The sequence below is a fragment of the Urocampus carinirostris genome, chromosome 1 (assembly GCF_059441175.1).
Source record: "Urocampus carinirostris isolate Australia breed hairy pipefish chromosome 1, RoL_Ucar_1.0, whole genome shotgun sequence".
In the NCBI taxonomy this organism is placed as follows: domain Eukaryota; kingdom Metazoa; phylum Chordata; class Actinopteri; order Syngnathiformes; family Syngnathidae; genus Urocampus; species Urocampus carinirostris.
In genome coordinates this window covers 63,918,917-63,935,221 of record NC_142349.1, presented here as the reverse complement: position 1 = coordinate 63,935,221, position 16,305 = coordinate 63,918,917, and the positions used below count along the sequence as shown (strand labels likewise).

Here is a 16,305-nt window from a genome sequence, read left to right as displayed (position 1 = left end):
AGGAAGACGACTTTGATGACGTCAGTTATAAGGAGGACGGTTTATCGTGCTTACTACAAGTACGGTATGTTTTTTTAACTGAGCTGTTTACTGTGCTGCGAGCGTGTTGCTAGTAGCGTTTTGCTACCCTTCACAGGCAGGGTTTGGGATGAAAGTTATAATATTTTTATTAAAGCTTTGAAAACTCTCTCGGTGTACCGTCTTTCTTTGTAAATATGTGTAACCATGTATAATGTGTATTTGCAACTGTATATTTTTGTAATGTATTTATTTTAGAAACTTATTCTGATATGTTTTGCACGAGCAAATGAGAAAGAAGGGGTGGGCAAACGCGGGCTGACAGGAAGTGGAGTAAAGGTGAGACGTGTTTGTGGACGCGGCCGACAATAGTGGATATATATTTTTCCCACCCTTACCTTTGGAAATATACACTTTTTTCTTTGGATTACTTTCAACGGGCACCCGGATTCTGCAGGTCTGCATTAAATGTTAAGTACTGGTATCATTTTCGGTTCATTTTGCCGGCTGTGTTTTTGGACTTTATCGGATATGGGTTAATTTAGTGTTTGTATTGCGTTTTTTCAATGTGGGTGCATGCGGCTAATATACAGGTGCGGCTTGTGTATGCACAAAATCGATTTTCCTCCTGAAATGTGGTGGGTGCGGCTTATTATCAGGTGCGCTCTATAGTCCGGAATTTACGGTATTAACAATCATCAAACCATTGTTTTCAATCCATTTTTCCCATCTTTGGACAACAATTGAAACATTTCTACCTGAGAAAAAAACCCATCTCCAATACAATTTCATACTCCTTATGATTTTAAAAGACAAGTCCTAAACATTCCATTTCAAGAAAATATTTATTATGGCCAAGAGCACCAAAGACAGACTCCACAAAACTGATTCATTAGAAGAAAGGAAACGATTAAAATCATAAAAACGAGGACATAAATTCACATGGGATTTAGTTTACAATGCGATCTTGATTGTAATATGAAAAAAAAAATCAAAAGCGGACATTTTGGTTTGAAGCAGCAATTATGGGCGAAAATTCAGTCATTGTCGGGCATGTTGTGGTATTTAAGCTGCAAATTTGTTGAAGTTGTATCCAATTTTAGCAGCGTAAGAAATCAAATGAGTTAGCGTCTAATCAGGAATGTTTGACCGCGTTGGCAGTCAGTACATTTGTAAATGAGCTATTCAGTAGACCAGGGATCGGGAACCTTTTTGACCCAAAGAGCCGTAATAGCAAAATATATATGTTAATAATTTTTTCTGTTTAGGGAGAGAACCATACCATATATTTTAAGACAGTATTCAGCAAAATGCCAAACACACTCTGTGGAAAAAAAGCTTCTACTTTAGCACCAATGCCAGAGCCTGTGTCCCATATCAACAAATATACAACTTTAAACTTGTCTCCCTCCCGCAGTTAAAGATCGTTGAGGCTTTTTTTTTTTGTAAATAATGGTTTCAAAACAAGGTGCTAGCAGAGTCCTTTGGTAAAAATGTCACAGAATACTGCAAACAAAGGTAAAGCCGTATTTACCTTTGGTGCGCTGTGTGCATAGCTCCACCCAGACCTACCACTCAACCCAACAAATTGATATTGTCTGATTGGCTGGTGTTTTTGGTGTTTGCAGTGTTTTCTGTGGGTTTTCATCCTAAGGTTTTTCAACAGTGAACATAAATTGATTATTGGGCCTTCTTGTAAAGGATTGCTTGGCGATATATAGCCAAAAAAGGGCTTGTTTACTTTACAGCACCAATCATCGTTAGTCAGCTATGCACACACCAATCACGACTATGCCCTTATCAGAATTGGAACACTATAAAAGACATTTGCATAGCTAAAATTTTATCTCCGAGCCATATGTACTTATGAAAAGGGCCATATCTGACTCGCGAGCCATAGTTTCTCGACCCCTGGGATAGTGTCCCCGCTTAAATATAATTTCACATTACGGTGTGGAAAGAGATGTGTTTTGGCCCCTCTCTACAGTATTTTTCCCCACTCTACAACATCAACAACAAATTATTTAGCATTCCGAAAATCAAACAAAATTCTAAATTTGAGAAGTTTGTGCAGATATCGAGTTACGTCTCCTAAAATCTCAATTGGTCGATGTCATGTAAAATGGTATTCTGCTCTGGTCTTGCTTCATGGAAATGCTGATATGCCCTCGGCGGAATGAATTCCCTCCCACAATGCCCCTCTATTTCTTCCCATTCAATTCAGAATCGAATGCAATCTGCACAGACTTTGCAAGCGGGTGATACGATATAGTTTGGCACTGTGTTTAATAGCTATGAGTCCCAAAACCTACAATGATGCTAAAGGAAGAAGCAAAACCATGATACCCGTTGAAACAAAACTTGTGATTATCAAGAAACGCATAAAAAGCACATAAATCGCTACCCTTGCTAAGTTGCATGGCCAAAACCAATCGAAACACCAAGAATAAAGATAGATACAATTTAATTATTTTCTGTATCATGTTATTTAATCATATGTATGTATTTAATGTACGAATAGTACTATAAACCATTTGTGTTTTTTTATCTGGGGTGCTCGGGACTAATCACCATTCATTTCTATCCCCCACCATACAGCAGTTTCACTTTACGATCCTCCCGAAGCAGATTGTTGTATCCCGGGGTTTACTGCATTAGAATGTAGAATTAAAATAAAGGTTTCTATTACCCGTAAATTTTTCTTCTTTTGAGTACATGATCCCACAATACGCAAGTTTTCAGTGTATAGGAAAACCCAATAGCTCCAGTCTTTTACTCCACAATATGTCGTAATTACAATACGTGAGGTTCATATTGCGTACCCTGACATTTAGCAATCATGCGAAACTTTTTTTGATCCCTTAAAAAAAAAAAGCAGTAAAACAGAAAACAGTTGCTTGGCTAATTAACATAAAATTGGGCATGAAAACATTCTAAACAATCCAAATTCATCTCTTTTCCTGGAAATATCCGCCTAACTCCAACCCATAGAGCACCTTAAGGCGCTAACAAATTCACTCTAACATAGAGCACATCAAGATTACACACTGTTTCGCGTGATGGTAAATACATTGAAGAAAATAACTATTTGAACACCCTGCTGTTTTGCTATATCTCCCACTTAGAAATCATGGAGGGGTCGGAAATTTTCATCGTAGGTGTTTTTCCACTGTGCGAGAGATAAACTAAAAAGAAAAAACATCATGCATTGTGATTTCTGGATTTAACAATTTGTTTGTGTGATACAGCTGCAAAAAAGTATTTGTATCATCTAGAATTCTGACCCCGAAAGACCTATTAGTCCGCCCATTAGAAGTCAACTTAAACTCCACGTATCATCCTGACTCAGATGAACCTGTTTGAGGTCGTTAGCTGCGTAAAGATACCTGTCCACCCCATACAATCTGTGAGACTTGAACTTCTAACGTGGCGAATACCAAAGACACCAGAGACAAAATTGTACACCTTCACAAGGCTGGAAAGGGCTATGGAGCAATTGACAAGCAGCTTGGTGAAAAAAGGTCCACTGTTGGAGCAAACATTAGAAAATGGAAGAAGCTAAACGCGACGGTAAATCTCAATCGCAGTGGAGCCCCATGCAAGATATCACCTCGTGGAGTTTCAATGATTCTAAGAAAGGTGAGGAATCAACCCAGAACTACACGACAGGAGTTGGTCAATAGCCTGAAAAGAGCTGGGACCGCCGTTTCCAAGGTTACCGTAGGTAATACAGTAAGACGTCATGATTTGAAATCATGCATGGCACGAAAATTTCCCCTGCTAAAACCAACACATGTCAAGGCCTGTCTTAAGTTTGCATATGACCATTTGGATGATACAGAGAAGTGATGGGAGGTCTTGTGGTCAGATGAGACCAAAATAGATCTTTTTGGTCCTAATGCCACTAAGCGTGTTTAGAGAAATAAGAATAAAGAATACAATCCAAGGAACACCATCCCTGCTGTAAACCATGGGGGTGGTAGCATCATGCTCTGGGACAGGACAAGTGCAATACATTCAGGATAGGATGACTGGGGCCATGGATTGTGAGATTTGGGGGAACAACCTCCTACCTTCAGTCAGAGCATTGGAGATGGTCGTGGCTGGGTCTTCCAACATGACAACGACCCGAAACACACAGCCAGGAAACCCAAAGAGTGGCTCCGTAAGAAGCATATCAAGGCTCTATCATGGCCCAGCCAGTCTCCAGACCTGAACCCAATTGAAAATCTTTGGAGGGAGCTCAAACTCCGTGTTTCTCAGTGACAGTCCAGAATTGGATCTAGAGAAGATCTGTATGAAGGAGTAGGCCAAGATCCTTCCTGCAGAGTGTGCAAACCTGGTGAAAAACTACAAGAAACGTTTGCCCTCTGCAATAGCAAACAAAGGCGACCGTACCAAATATTGACATTCATTTCTCAGGTGTTCTCCATCCCGGGTAAGGTCTTCACCAGGATCTTGCTCAGCCGTGCCCTTCCAGCAATCAAAAGCTGCCGCCGGCCCCAGCAGGCTGGCTTTATGCCCAACCGCTCCACAACGGACCACATCTCTGCCGTCCGTTTGCCGATAGAGAAGACCCGTGAATTCCGTAAAGATCGCCATCTGTATATCGGATTCATTGATCTAAAGGCCGCCTTTGACACCGTCTGCCACTCTTCACTGTGGAACATCCTCCAAGCTCTCGGAGCACCACCCAAGATCATAGCTCTGTTCAAGCTGCTCTACAGCAACGCAGAGAGCTGTGTCCGTATCAACGGTATTGACTCCGACTGGTTTACCATCTCCAGCGGCGTTCGTCAAGGCTGCGTGGCTGCTCCCGACCTTTTTAATTGCATCATCGACCCTCTGATGTTCAGGGTTAGTGAGCGCATCCCCGGAGTGTCTCTCGGCAACTACCACCTGACTGACCTGGAGTATGCTGACGACACCATCATGCTCAGCACTTCCTACAGCCAGCTGAGAGACGCTCTGGGCATTTACAGCGAAGAGGCAGCGTGGCTTGGCCTCCAAGTGAGCTGGACGAAAACCAAGTTCATGCATGTCGGTGATGGACCAGATCCACCTCCTATCCAAATTGGTAGCGACATCGTAGAGCCTGTCAAGAGCTTTGTGTATCTGGGGTCCATGGTGACAGACAATGGGGACCTAAAACCAGAGATTCTCCGCCGAAGAGCCCTGGCAGCATCTGCTCTGCAGTCTCTCTGGAAACCACTCTGCCGGCATCAGACCATCGCACGCAAGACGAAGCTCTGCATTTACAACCTCGCCGTACTCTCTATCCTTCTTCATGGCTCAGAAACATGGCCCCTGAACGACACCCTGGCCACAAGAATCGACGGTTTTGATAGCAGGGCTCTCAGAACCATCAAGAACATCAGGTGGCCCCAGCGAGTCTCCAATGAAGAGCTCAGAGCCCGCACGTGCCAGCCCCGAGCATCTTCCTTGGTCGCACAACGCCGCACCCGCTGGTATGGCCATGTCTTTCGTCTACCACCAGACCATCCGACACGAGCCATTCTCCAGTTTGACCCAAAGGCCGCAGGCTGGAGACGACCACGAGGGAAAACCCTGCACTCGATGGCTCGACGTCGTTGCGGGCGACCTCCAACAACACGGAGTTGCTGTAGAGGATGCAGACCGCCAGCATTGGAAAAACCTGGTTCATCTGGTCGGCTCAACGCACAGGGACGGGACCCCCCGACCTTCGCTGGCGCACTAAAGAAAGAAGAAGAGGTGTTCAACACTTATTTACAGCTTTATCACACAAATAAATTGTTGAAAAATCATGCATCGTGATTTCTGGAATTTTTCTTTTTAGTTTATCTCTCTCGCAACGGACATGCACCTATGATGAAAATTTCAGACCCCTCCATGATTTCTAAGTGGGAGATATAGCAAAATAGCAGGGTGTTCAAATACTCATTTTCTTCATTGTAAATGTAAATGGTCTGGATTTATATAGCACTTTTCAAATCACGAAGATCTCCCAGAGCGCTTTACTCATTCACACACACTCACACACCGATAGCAGTGTCGGCCATGCAAGGCAACTGCCTGCTTATCGGGGGCATTAGGGATTCAGTGTCTTGCCCAAGGACACTTTGACATATGACACGGAGGAGCCGGGAATCAAACCCGCAACCTACCTCCTGCATTGAAATGAGCGCGGGGAAAAAGCAGTTGTTTCCTCATGCAAATACTACAAAAACTCCCCAAGCAAATTAGTCCCAGAGTGTAAAACTGTTTGTTTTCCTGAAAAAGTGCACTTATTAAGACGATCCGTGAGCCACAAAAGCAGATTGAAGATTTAAAAAACAACAAAAATCCATTCCAGAGCGTCGGAAATGTACAAAATGGGAAAAAGTCTTGCAGCAGAGCAGTACCCGATGAATATCGGGGTGAGGGGGTTACGTGGGTTGTCGCTATGATGTCTGCAGGAGGCGGCGGTAGTGCGGCATGACTTCGTGCTCGGGGAGGTGCAGGTTGAATTCCAGCGCCACGAGCACGGGGAACTCGAAGGCGATCAGCTCGCGGCGATTCACGCGGAAGCGCTCTTCCAGTTTCTGCAAATTCGGTGGCAGAAGATTATTTCAAGACCTAGGGAATATTTTGTCCCATTTTGGGACGCTTTTAGGCTGAAGGAGTTGAAGTGTCACTGTTAAAAAAGGCCGACATTAAGTACTTCCTACACTATAATGAATGAACTCCTTCCATCCATCCATTTTCTGCACCGCTTATCCTCAGTAGGGTCGCGGGGGTGCTGGAGCCCATCCCAGCTATCTTCGGGCAGTGGACACCCTGAACTGGTTGCCAGCAATGTTCCCTTTAAGCTGCGCACGTGCGCAATCGCGCACTAACCGCACATTCTCAGCGCACAAGAAAATGTAGCCAGTTCACAAAAATCAGGGCTCAAAATTGCTAATTAAGAAAATAATTAAGTCAAAGTTACAGTGCACGAAGGTAAAAATACACGGGTTCCCCCGACGTTGTGTCCTAAATGCGGTATTTTTAAGTCAAGGTCGAAGTAGAACGAAGTTGAGTAAAGTCAGTAGAGTTTTTCAAGAACCGGCTTCTTTGGCTCCGCTCACTAAAAGGAACCGGCTCTTTCGGGTCCTAAACGACACTTCAGGTTTTTTTTGCTTCTTTAATCCCAACATGACCAAATATTATGTAAAATGATGCACAAAATGACTTAAAGGAAGGGGGAATTGAACAAAAAAGAAAAAAACAGCAAAATGGAAAAATAGTGAAAAGCTGAGGAAAAAAGAAACAAAAGCAAGAGAAAAAAAGAAGAATGAAAAAAGAAACAAAGGAAAAAAGTAGCAGCTAGGAAAATATAAACACGATGAGATTTTTTTTAGAGGAATTAAAAAAAAGAGTTCCCTGTAATCACGGAGGAGGAAGTTGCCTAACTGTTGAAGCTCATCTCCCAAAAGTAAGTTAAATTTAACTTTATTCCCTGTAATGCAATGTTCCCTGTAATTTTCCTTACGGGTCTGAGCGTTCACACAAAGTCGGTGAGCAGCGCTTGAAACAACAGTGAGCCACTATAATCCCAAGTGTGGCAAGATAATTCATTATCAAACATGTCCAAAACTTGACTTCATTACATTTTGCTGAGTTTCCGCCAATGCAAAATGATTTTTCTCTTTTGAATGAATTGACTCACTATTGCAAAGGTTGTACGGCCTACATACATCGTTTGTTCTTACAATTCTTTCACAAGATATCCATTTCTTTTTATTTCCTGATATATTTTGTCCCATAATATTAACATTTTTGGGGGCTTATTTCGTCGGTTGTAAGATACAGAACTGTACTTAATCACATTTTCTAGTGGAAATACAATGTTGGCAACAAGATTCACTTGATATCATTGGAAATGATTTGAAGGCAACACAAACTTTTTCTTCTTTTTTTTTGTGTTTTTTTTCTACTTTTTTTTTATTTAAAAAAAATCTAATTGTGTTTATTTTTTCTGAGCCGTTACTTTTTTTCTTTTTGTTCTCTATTTACTTTTTTCCTACATTTCTTTTTCTTTTTTCTGGCTTTTTTTCTAAATGTTTCCTTCTTTTTTTCTCATCCTTTTGTTTCTTTTTTTCTCAGCTTTTCATTACTTTTTCATTTTGGTATTTTTTTCTTTTTTGTTCCATTCCCCCATTCCTTTAAGTCATTTTGTGCATAGTTTTACATAATATTTGGTCATGTTGGGATGAAAGAAGCAAAAACAACCTAAAGAGCCGTTTAGGACCCAAAAGAGCCCGGTTCCTTTTAGCGAGCCGAGCCGAAGAAGCCGGTTCTCGACAGACTCTACTAACTTTACTCAACTTCGTTCTACTTCGACTCGACTTCAAAATACCGCATTTAGGACACAACGTCAGGGGAACCCGTGTATTTTTACTTTCATGCACTGTAACTTTGACTTAAGTCGCTTCTTAATTAGTAATTTTGAGCCCTCATTTTTGTGCGATGGCTAGAGAATGGCTACAGAATGTGCGAGCAGTGCGCAATTGCGCACGCGCGCAGCTTAGAGGGAACACTGACCTTAAGTATGTTCTAAATTACTTTAAGTTGAATAACTTTACATTATGTATGTGTGAAAATGATCATTTCTGGGACCATTGTTTTTAACACCAAGGATGTAATTTATCCCATTCGGGGTTTTATGTTCTAAATAAGACAACCCTTTAATGTTCCAAAGGGAAACAAAACAAAAGAATATTTGAATTGGAACACTATGTCGGTGTAAAATACCTGGTAATTTTTTTTTTTTTACATATTTCATAACTGGATGTATTTCAGACGCTGCCCTACTTACGAACGATCGTAAGTTGAATTTGTTGGTAAGTTGCTTCAGTGCAATACTTTGTATCTTTAAAGTTTGTAAAAGTATGTTTAAGGCTTTGTTTAAGTAACCTGCATTGTTTTGTACTAATGAATAAACATTTCATAAAGTTGAGTTTTACTTACTTTTGGAAGATGCGCTACAAGAGGTGAAAAAAAGCGTTCCCAACTATTTTCTCAACCGCATCACGCTTTCTTATTTCACTTTCATTTCAAAAGAAACGGCTCGCATCTTGTTTACACTTTAAAACGAATGGCAGCCACTCCAGCAGCTCCCGGCAGCCACTCCAGCAGCTCCCGTGTTATTTTCGATTGTTTTGTTCTCGATTGTTCTCAGCTCAGGGATGCTGCTGGAAATGTGAATTTCCCTTCGGGGATGAACAAAGTATCTATCTATCTATCTATCTATCTATCTATCTATCTAAAACAACCATATTGAATGGATGCACGAGATATTGAACAATCAAAATGTCAAAGTTCTTAGCGCGCTGGAGATAGAGTACAGTATGTTTATACGAACTAGGAAGAAGAAGCAGATTTCTTTTGCCCATCTTACGAACGTTCGTAAGTTGAATCTGTTCGTAAGTTGCTTCAGTGCTATTTTTTGTATGTTTCAGGTTCATATAAGTATGTTTAAGGTTTGTATAAGTAACCTGTATTGTCTTGTACTAAAAGATAAACATTTCATAAACTTAACTTACTTTTGGGAGATGAGCTTCAACAGTCAGGCAACTTCCTCCTCTGTGGTAAAAAGTGGCCGAAAAAAAGCGATCCAACCATTTTCTCAACCGCATCAAGCTTTCTTATTCCACTTTCATTTCAAAAGAAACGGCTCGCCTCTTCTTAGCACTTTACACCAACCATATTGAATGGATGCACGAGATATTAAACAATAAAAATGTCAAAGTTCTTAGCGCGCTGGAGATACAATATAGAATGTTTAAACAGGAACTAGGAAGAGGAAGCGGATTTCTTCTTTGGGGTACTGTACTCAGGAAAAGGTGTCCGGATTTTTTTCGACATCCCAAATTTGTTTTGGGTATCTACCGTTTTACGTAAATTGAATGGTCGTAAGTAGGGTAGCATCTGTATGTATATCTTCTACTATAGTATTTTTAAGTAATTTTATGTCGTAGAATGCAAGGATTAAATTCAAATTATTTTCAGTAATTCAAAGGTCATTAAATACCGTAAATTCCGGATTATAAGCCGCTACTTTTTTCCCTAACTTTCAACCCTGCGGCTTATTCAGTGATGCGGCCAATTTATGTAATTTTTCTAACAGCGCTCGAGTGTTGCTACCATTAACTGCCCTGTCAAAGTTATATTATTATTATTATTAAAGCTTTGAAAACTCTCTCGGTGTACCGTCTTTCTTTGTAAATATGTGTAACCCATGTATAATATGTATTTGCAACTGTATATTTTTGTAATGTATTTATTTGTATTTGTTCTGATATGTTTTGCGCGGATGTACGAAAAATGAGGGGCGGAACAAACGCGGGGTGCCGAGTTTAAGTGGGGACCGCTAAAGGTGAGGGACAGACAAGGAAAGAAGAGGGGGTAAAAAGTTGGTTGAAGAAAAAGGAGTTGCGTGAGTAAATGTGTTCATCTGATATATATTTTCCCCACCCTTACCTTTGGAAATATACACTTTTTTCCTTGGATTACTTTCATGGGACCCGGACTCTGCAGGTCTGCATCAAACCTTAAGTACCGGTATCATTTTCCGTTCATTTTGCCGGCTGTGATTTTTGGACTGTGGACTTTAATGAAGGACATTGCAACGTCAATCATCCTGCCCTCCCAAACAGACTACGAGACTTGTCATGGATGGTGGCTCATGAAGTTCTCCCAGTCAGAGCTGTAATGCACCACCGAGGAATGTCAGCGACTTCGACGTGCCCTCGACCTGGCTGTGGCGCCCAGGAGTCGGTGAGGCACCTTTTTTGTGAGTGCAGCGCTGCCAAGGTCTTGTGGACAATGGCCGAACAACTAGGAAAGTTCCCGGACTTGCCAGCAGGAGAGGTCCCTGATGCACAGTACGTGCTTTACGGGGTGAGTCGGTCGAGGAGGGATCGGAACGACTTTGCCAGGGACTGGCTCACTCTCGCCGCCATCAAGGACGCCATCTGGACCTCCAGAAACCTGCTCGTATGGAGGTGCAGGCAGATCCCCCCCGTGGCTGTGCTCCGAATGGCTGCAGATACCATACAATCTGCGAGCGGCGGGCCTAGGACGCAGCCATAAAGAAGACTCGTCTGTACCCACCCGGAGGGGGGAGCCGGAGCTACACTGTGGGAGTCCCGGCAGCAACGGCCTGGGTTGTGGAACCCAGAAGGGAGAGGACCCACGCAGAAGGGAAAGGACCCACACAGAGGACTGGAAGAATGCTGCTTGGGAGGGTGGGATGGCAGAGCTATGCCCTTGCACAATAGTATTGCCTTTTACACGCTGGTTAACTACTGTTAAAAGAAAATAACTCTGAAATTGTTTAGTTGATGTTGGAAATGTCAGGAAAAAATGTTAAAACGTCATATCGTCACGTCATATTGTCAAATATAAAAAAAATGTGAATATGCTTGATGGCTGTGTTTTGCTGCTGTTGGTGTCGGTGGATTTGTTCAGACCGAGGACAATCGACTTTGGCCTGGACGGATCTATTGACACTAACAAAGATGTTATATAATGAAATTGTGAATATGTTTGATTTTCGAGAAGGTTTGTTCAAACCTCACTTTGTGTTTGCTGTTAAAAACGTAATATTGGAATATAATATTGTGAATGTGCTTAATTGCTGTTGAGATTGTCATGATTGTTTTCTGTTTTTAGTGTCAATAAATTTGTTCAAACCTTGAAAAAAAACATTTAGTTTCAATCGCGGGACTTGAAGTCGGGTTTGGGTTCATTTTGTGTTTGTGTTTAAATGTGGGCGCATGCGGCTTATATACAGGTGCGGCTTGTGTATTTACAAAATCGGTTTTCCTCTTAAAATGTGGTGGGTGCGGCTTATAATCAGGTGCGCTCTATAGTCCGGAATTTACGGTAGATCAAATAACCTACAGATTATTTGAATATTAAAATAGTTTGATTATTGACAAAATCATATTTTGAGGAATCAAATATAAATTTCTGGGTTGGCTGGAGATTATTTCATGACTTTCTAAGACCGATCATTGGCAAAATTAGAGGCAAATATTATTTGATCATAACGAGCTTCACATAAAATAAAACTAATCGAGCGGCTGCCTTTCCAGCAGCTCCCCTGTTATCTCTCATTTTTTGTGATTTTTTGTTTTATTGTCTGCTTCTATCTTCGGTGTTTTTCTTCCCGTTTTGACAACTACACTATGGATTACTTCTATCCTATGGACATGGGTTTTAGCGCACAAAAATGTGTTTATTCACGGAATCAACTCCTTGCCCTGAAGAATTCTCGTGCCGGCATGATGAAGGGGCCTATCGTGGAAGAAGAGCCGGAGCTAGCTAAGCGGCTAGCGGCGTTAGAAGTCTTCGGTACCGTCCGTAATCATGGTAAATGCGAACACTCTACCAAATAAGACCAATGAGTGCTGGTGGAAAACATCGAAGCGCACAGGGAGCGCCATTGCTGTGTTTTGCGGAAACGTGGCTCACGTTTAGCAACCTGGACGCTAACGTGTAGCCACCCGGAGCTACCCGGCTTCAGCGCCGCTATACAGAGACACAAAAGCCTGGGGGGATCGGAGGAGGTGGACTTGCTAACACGAGGTGGTGTGTCCCTGGACACAAAGAAAAGATTTCCATCTGCCGCAGGGATGTCGAACTTTTCGACTAGCGTGACGTCATCTACTCGGCTACAAGCACCCCTAGGGCATCATGTTCATCTGTTAATAAACAACGGGGTAGACTGCTGGAAGTGTGAATTTCCCGGGGATGAATAAAGTATCTATCTATCTAAAGGAGGCTCGGTATGATGTCACTAAACTTTTGTAGTAAAGGAAAAATATATTCAGAATTAACTGAGTCAACTTATAACACTTACCACCAGGCACATTAAAACTGGTGCCTTGGCTCGTAAATTTTGAACCATATTTCAAAAAAACTACAAACGGTCCCCTGTATGACGAGACTCACATCGATAAGGTGCTTGACTTCGTGCTTCTTAAGGTCTCCGCCGATTTTGGCGGCTAGCAGGACGCAAGCCCCCGTGCAGAGTTTCCGGTTCTGCTTGTTGAGCTTTCCTTGCAGCACCAACTTCTCGAAGTAGACGAAGGCCATGGCCACCGTCGGTTCCTCGTAGCCGCACTCGTCCTGGGCGAGCTTTTTCATCTCGCGCTTCAAGCTGAGAGAAGGGGCGAGGTCAATTCGGAAGAGGCGTGCCACAAGGAGCCGTGACGTGCCTTCTTACCTTCTGATCTTGCTTAACGTAAGGCGGATGTGGGGGAACTTCTCCTTGAAGGTCTCGTTCATGTCCTTCTTTAGGTCCGAAGGTTTCACGTACTCGATGACTGTCGTCTGACAGACATGAATAAGCAAGTTAGCAGCAGAACTACTTTTTTCTTACTGATAGTAAAATAAACTTACATGATCAAAAATATCAAGGGTTTGTACATCTTTTTCATGGCCAAATTCAAGTACTTTTTAAGTACTTTCCAGGCCCATTTTTCAATGTTTCCACTACATTCAAAGGAGAGAATCCAGTGCCGATCAAAAGAACGTTTTTTTGTTGGCTTTGACTAAAATCAAGTCACTATCTTGCCGCTAGCGCATACTTTGTGCTATTTTGCGCTGCTCCCATCTATGATCTACCATCTTTTTGGGCCAATGGGCTGCTTTAAACTCTGCTTTAACAATGCACGCACAGCCTTATTACGTCACACTTGTTTATGAAATGAAATGATCTGAATTTATATCGCGCTTTTCAAGTCAAGACTTCCCAAAGCGCTTTACAGTGTGCTTCACATTTCCCAACAGCGGCCGCGCGGCCATGTAAGGCGCTAACCTGCATATTGGGGGTATTAGCGGTTCAGTGTCTTACCCAAGGACACTTCGACATGTAACACAGAGGAGCCGGGATTCGAACTGCGATTTCTTGATCCCAAGAGGAGCGCTCTACCTCCTGAGCCAAAGGAAAAGGCCCTATAGGTGTTGGGTAATAGTAGAGTTCAATCCGGAAGACAAATAAAGAAAGTACTCTGCGTTTAAAAAAAAAGAAGAAAAATTAGCTAACTTTGAACTCATTTTAATGATATTGATAGCAGAGTGCTTTCAATCTTAGAGACTGCTGATCTTTAGCTTTTTGTTTGACTTATTTTAATGTATATTTTATATGTTTTGCAGGTATTCCCGGCAAAACATGAAAATACTCATGACTAAAATATCACAAAAAATATTTAAAAAGAAAAAAAATCAGAGGAGTCACTTGGGAGCCGAGCCAAAAGAGCCACTTCTTGAAAAAAAGCAGGAATTCCCATCACAGGCCTGATAAACCTGTCCTATTGGATGTGACAATAGGGGGCATTTACGCCTCACATGACAAATTGATCATTAGAATTGCAGCCACCATCAATGTCATTTTTAAGCATTTTTCTTATTTTTCTCTTAAATTATAATCCTACAAATCATTGTTATAAAAAATATACAAATTATTATCACAACTTTTATGACTAATATTTCTACCATAGGGCAGCACGGCGGCGCAGTGGTTAGCGCATATGCAGGCACAGTTCTAAGGTCTTGGGAACCTCCTGTGTGGGTTCAAATCCAGCTACCGGACTTCCTGTGCGGAGTTTGTATGTGTTCCCCGTGCTTGCGTGGGTTTCCTCCGGGCACTCCGGTTTCCTCCCACATTCCAAAGACATGCATTTCAGGTGAATCGGTACAAAATTGTCCCTAGGTGTGAATGAGCGAGCGAGTTGTCTGTTCCCGTGTGCCCTGTGATTGGCTGGCAACCAGTTCAGGGTGTCCCCTGCCCACTGCCCGATGATTGCTGGGATGGGCTCCAGCACCCCCGCGACCCTACTGAGGATAAGCGGTGCAGCTAATGAGATGAGAGATACACATTTTTTTCAATATTATTATTGTACAGTGGAACCTCGGTTTTGGAACGCCTCTCAGTTCGAACAAATCAGAGTCCGACCAAAAATTTTGAGAAATTCTTGCTTCGCTGTTCGGTCAAAAAAATCGGAGTTCGAACGCCGGTAATGCGTGAGTGCGTACGCTAGGGTGCGATGCTGAGCGGCAAATGGGTGTTTTAGCCCCTTATTATGCCTCCGAAAAAAAGTCAGTGCAAGCAGCAAAGTTGCTACAGGTGACAAAAGAAGAGTAGTGTGTACAACTATTGCATTTAAGAAAGAAATAATAGCAAAATATGAAGAAGGTGTGCGAGTGTCCGATCTTGCTAGGGAATACAGCATGGCTAAATCTACGATCAGTACGATACTAAAGAATAAGGAGGCTGTGAAATCGAGTGATGTGGCTAAGGGAGTGAGTGCTATAAATATAAGTTTTGAAAGATGTTGAAAAACTTTTGATGATTTTCCTCTCCCCACCGTCCACCTGCGCCTTCTGCTGACCACCACAAAGGTAAGAAATCTTATTCATAATCCTTCTCTTTATCCTTTTTTTTTTACACGTTCATGTTAGCGTGATCTTTCGTACGGAAGATGACGATAACGCGTACGTACGATTAGCCCGGGTTAGCTTTACGTTAAACATTCAAGGTAAACATTCAGGGTGTTGGAACGGATTAAAAGGATTTACATTATTTTTAATGGGAAAAATGATTTCGGTGATCAAACAAATCGGTTTTCGAACAGGGTTCTGGAACGGATTATGGTCCAGAACCGAGGTTCCACTGTAATGGAAATGATCTATGGTATGAGAGAATTATACGGTGAAAAATGAAAAGTTGGCATTAAAATAGGAATTTATAAAGGTGCAAAGTGATAATTCTACTAAAGTTATTATTAATAGCAAGAAAATTTCTTGCAGAAAACAAATCTGACACCCCCCCACCAAAACCCCCCAGCAGATTTTATGTTGTGAGTGCAGCAATGCGAAGAATGCATGTTCTCCACAATGGACATTCTTGTGCAACGCTGCCCTTTTTGCAATCGGAGGAAGCTACGTGGGGGGCGGGGCGGGGGGGCGTGGCCAAACACCCCCCTCCCAAAAACACATGACCCGGCCTCGACAGAGCGGTCAAAAATAGAATCGAATATACCTTTATTGTCATTGTTACAACATGGGATGTATTGTGACAACGAAATTGGACGTGGCACTCCAGGTTCACATTTTACAGTGAGGATATAAGGAAAACAAAGAGATAAAGGAACAAAGAAGATGTTTGTACTGTCCTTGTTGTATAGGCTTTGTTTTCCTCCGAAGGGGGGGGGTGTATGAGGGGGTGAGGGACAGACAGAGATGGGCGGATCCAAAAAGACGCGTCGCATCCGTTCT

At 42.2% G+C, this 16,305-nt stretch overlaps 1 protein-coding gene across 2 annotated transcripts in view; it reads right to left on the bottom strand.

The window, feature by feature from the left end:
- Nucleotides 1–844: 844 nt before the first annotated feature.
- Nucleotides 845–16,305, bottom strand: part of cables1 (Cdk5 and Abl enzyme substrate 1) — a 60,056-nt gene continuing 44,595 nt past the window's right edge. For both annotated transcript variants that reach the window (XM_088348218.1, XM_088348227.1), the window contains 3 exons: nt 13,253–13,359; nt 12,979–13,186; nt 845–6,581 (listed from right to left, as the gene is read on the bottom strand). In XM_088348218.1, the coding sequence (XP_088204344.1) occupies nt 6,441–6,581; nt 12,979–13,186; nt 13,253–13,359 (456 nt within the window). In that variant the 3' untranslated portion in view covers nt 845–6,440. The remainder of the gene's footprint in view (nt 6,582–12,978; nt 13,187–13,252; nt 13,360–16,305) is intronic.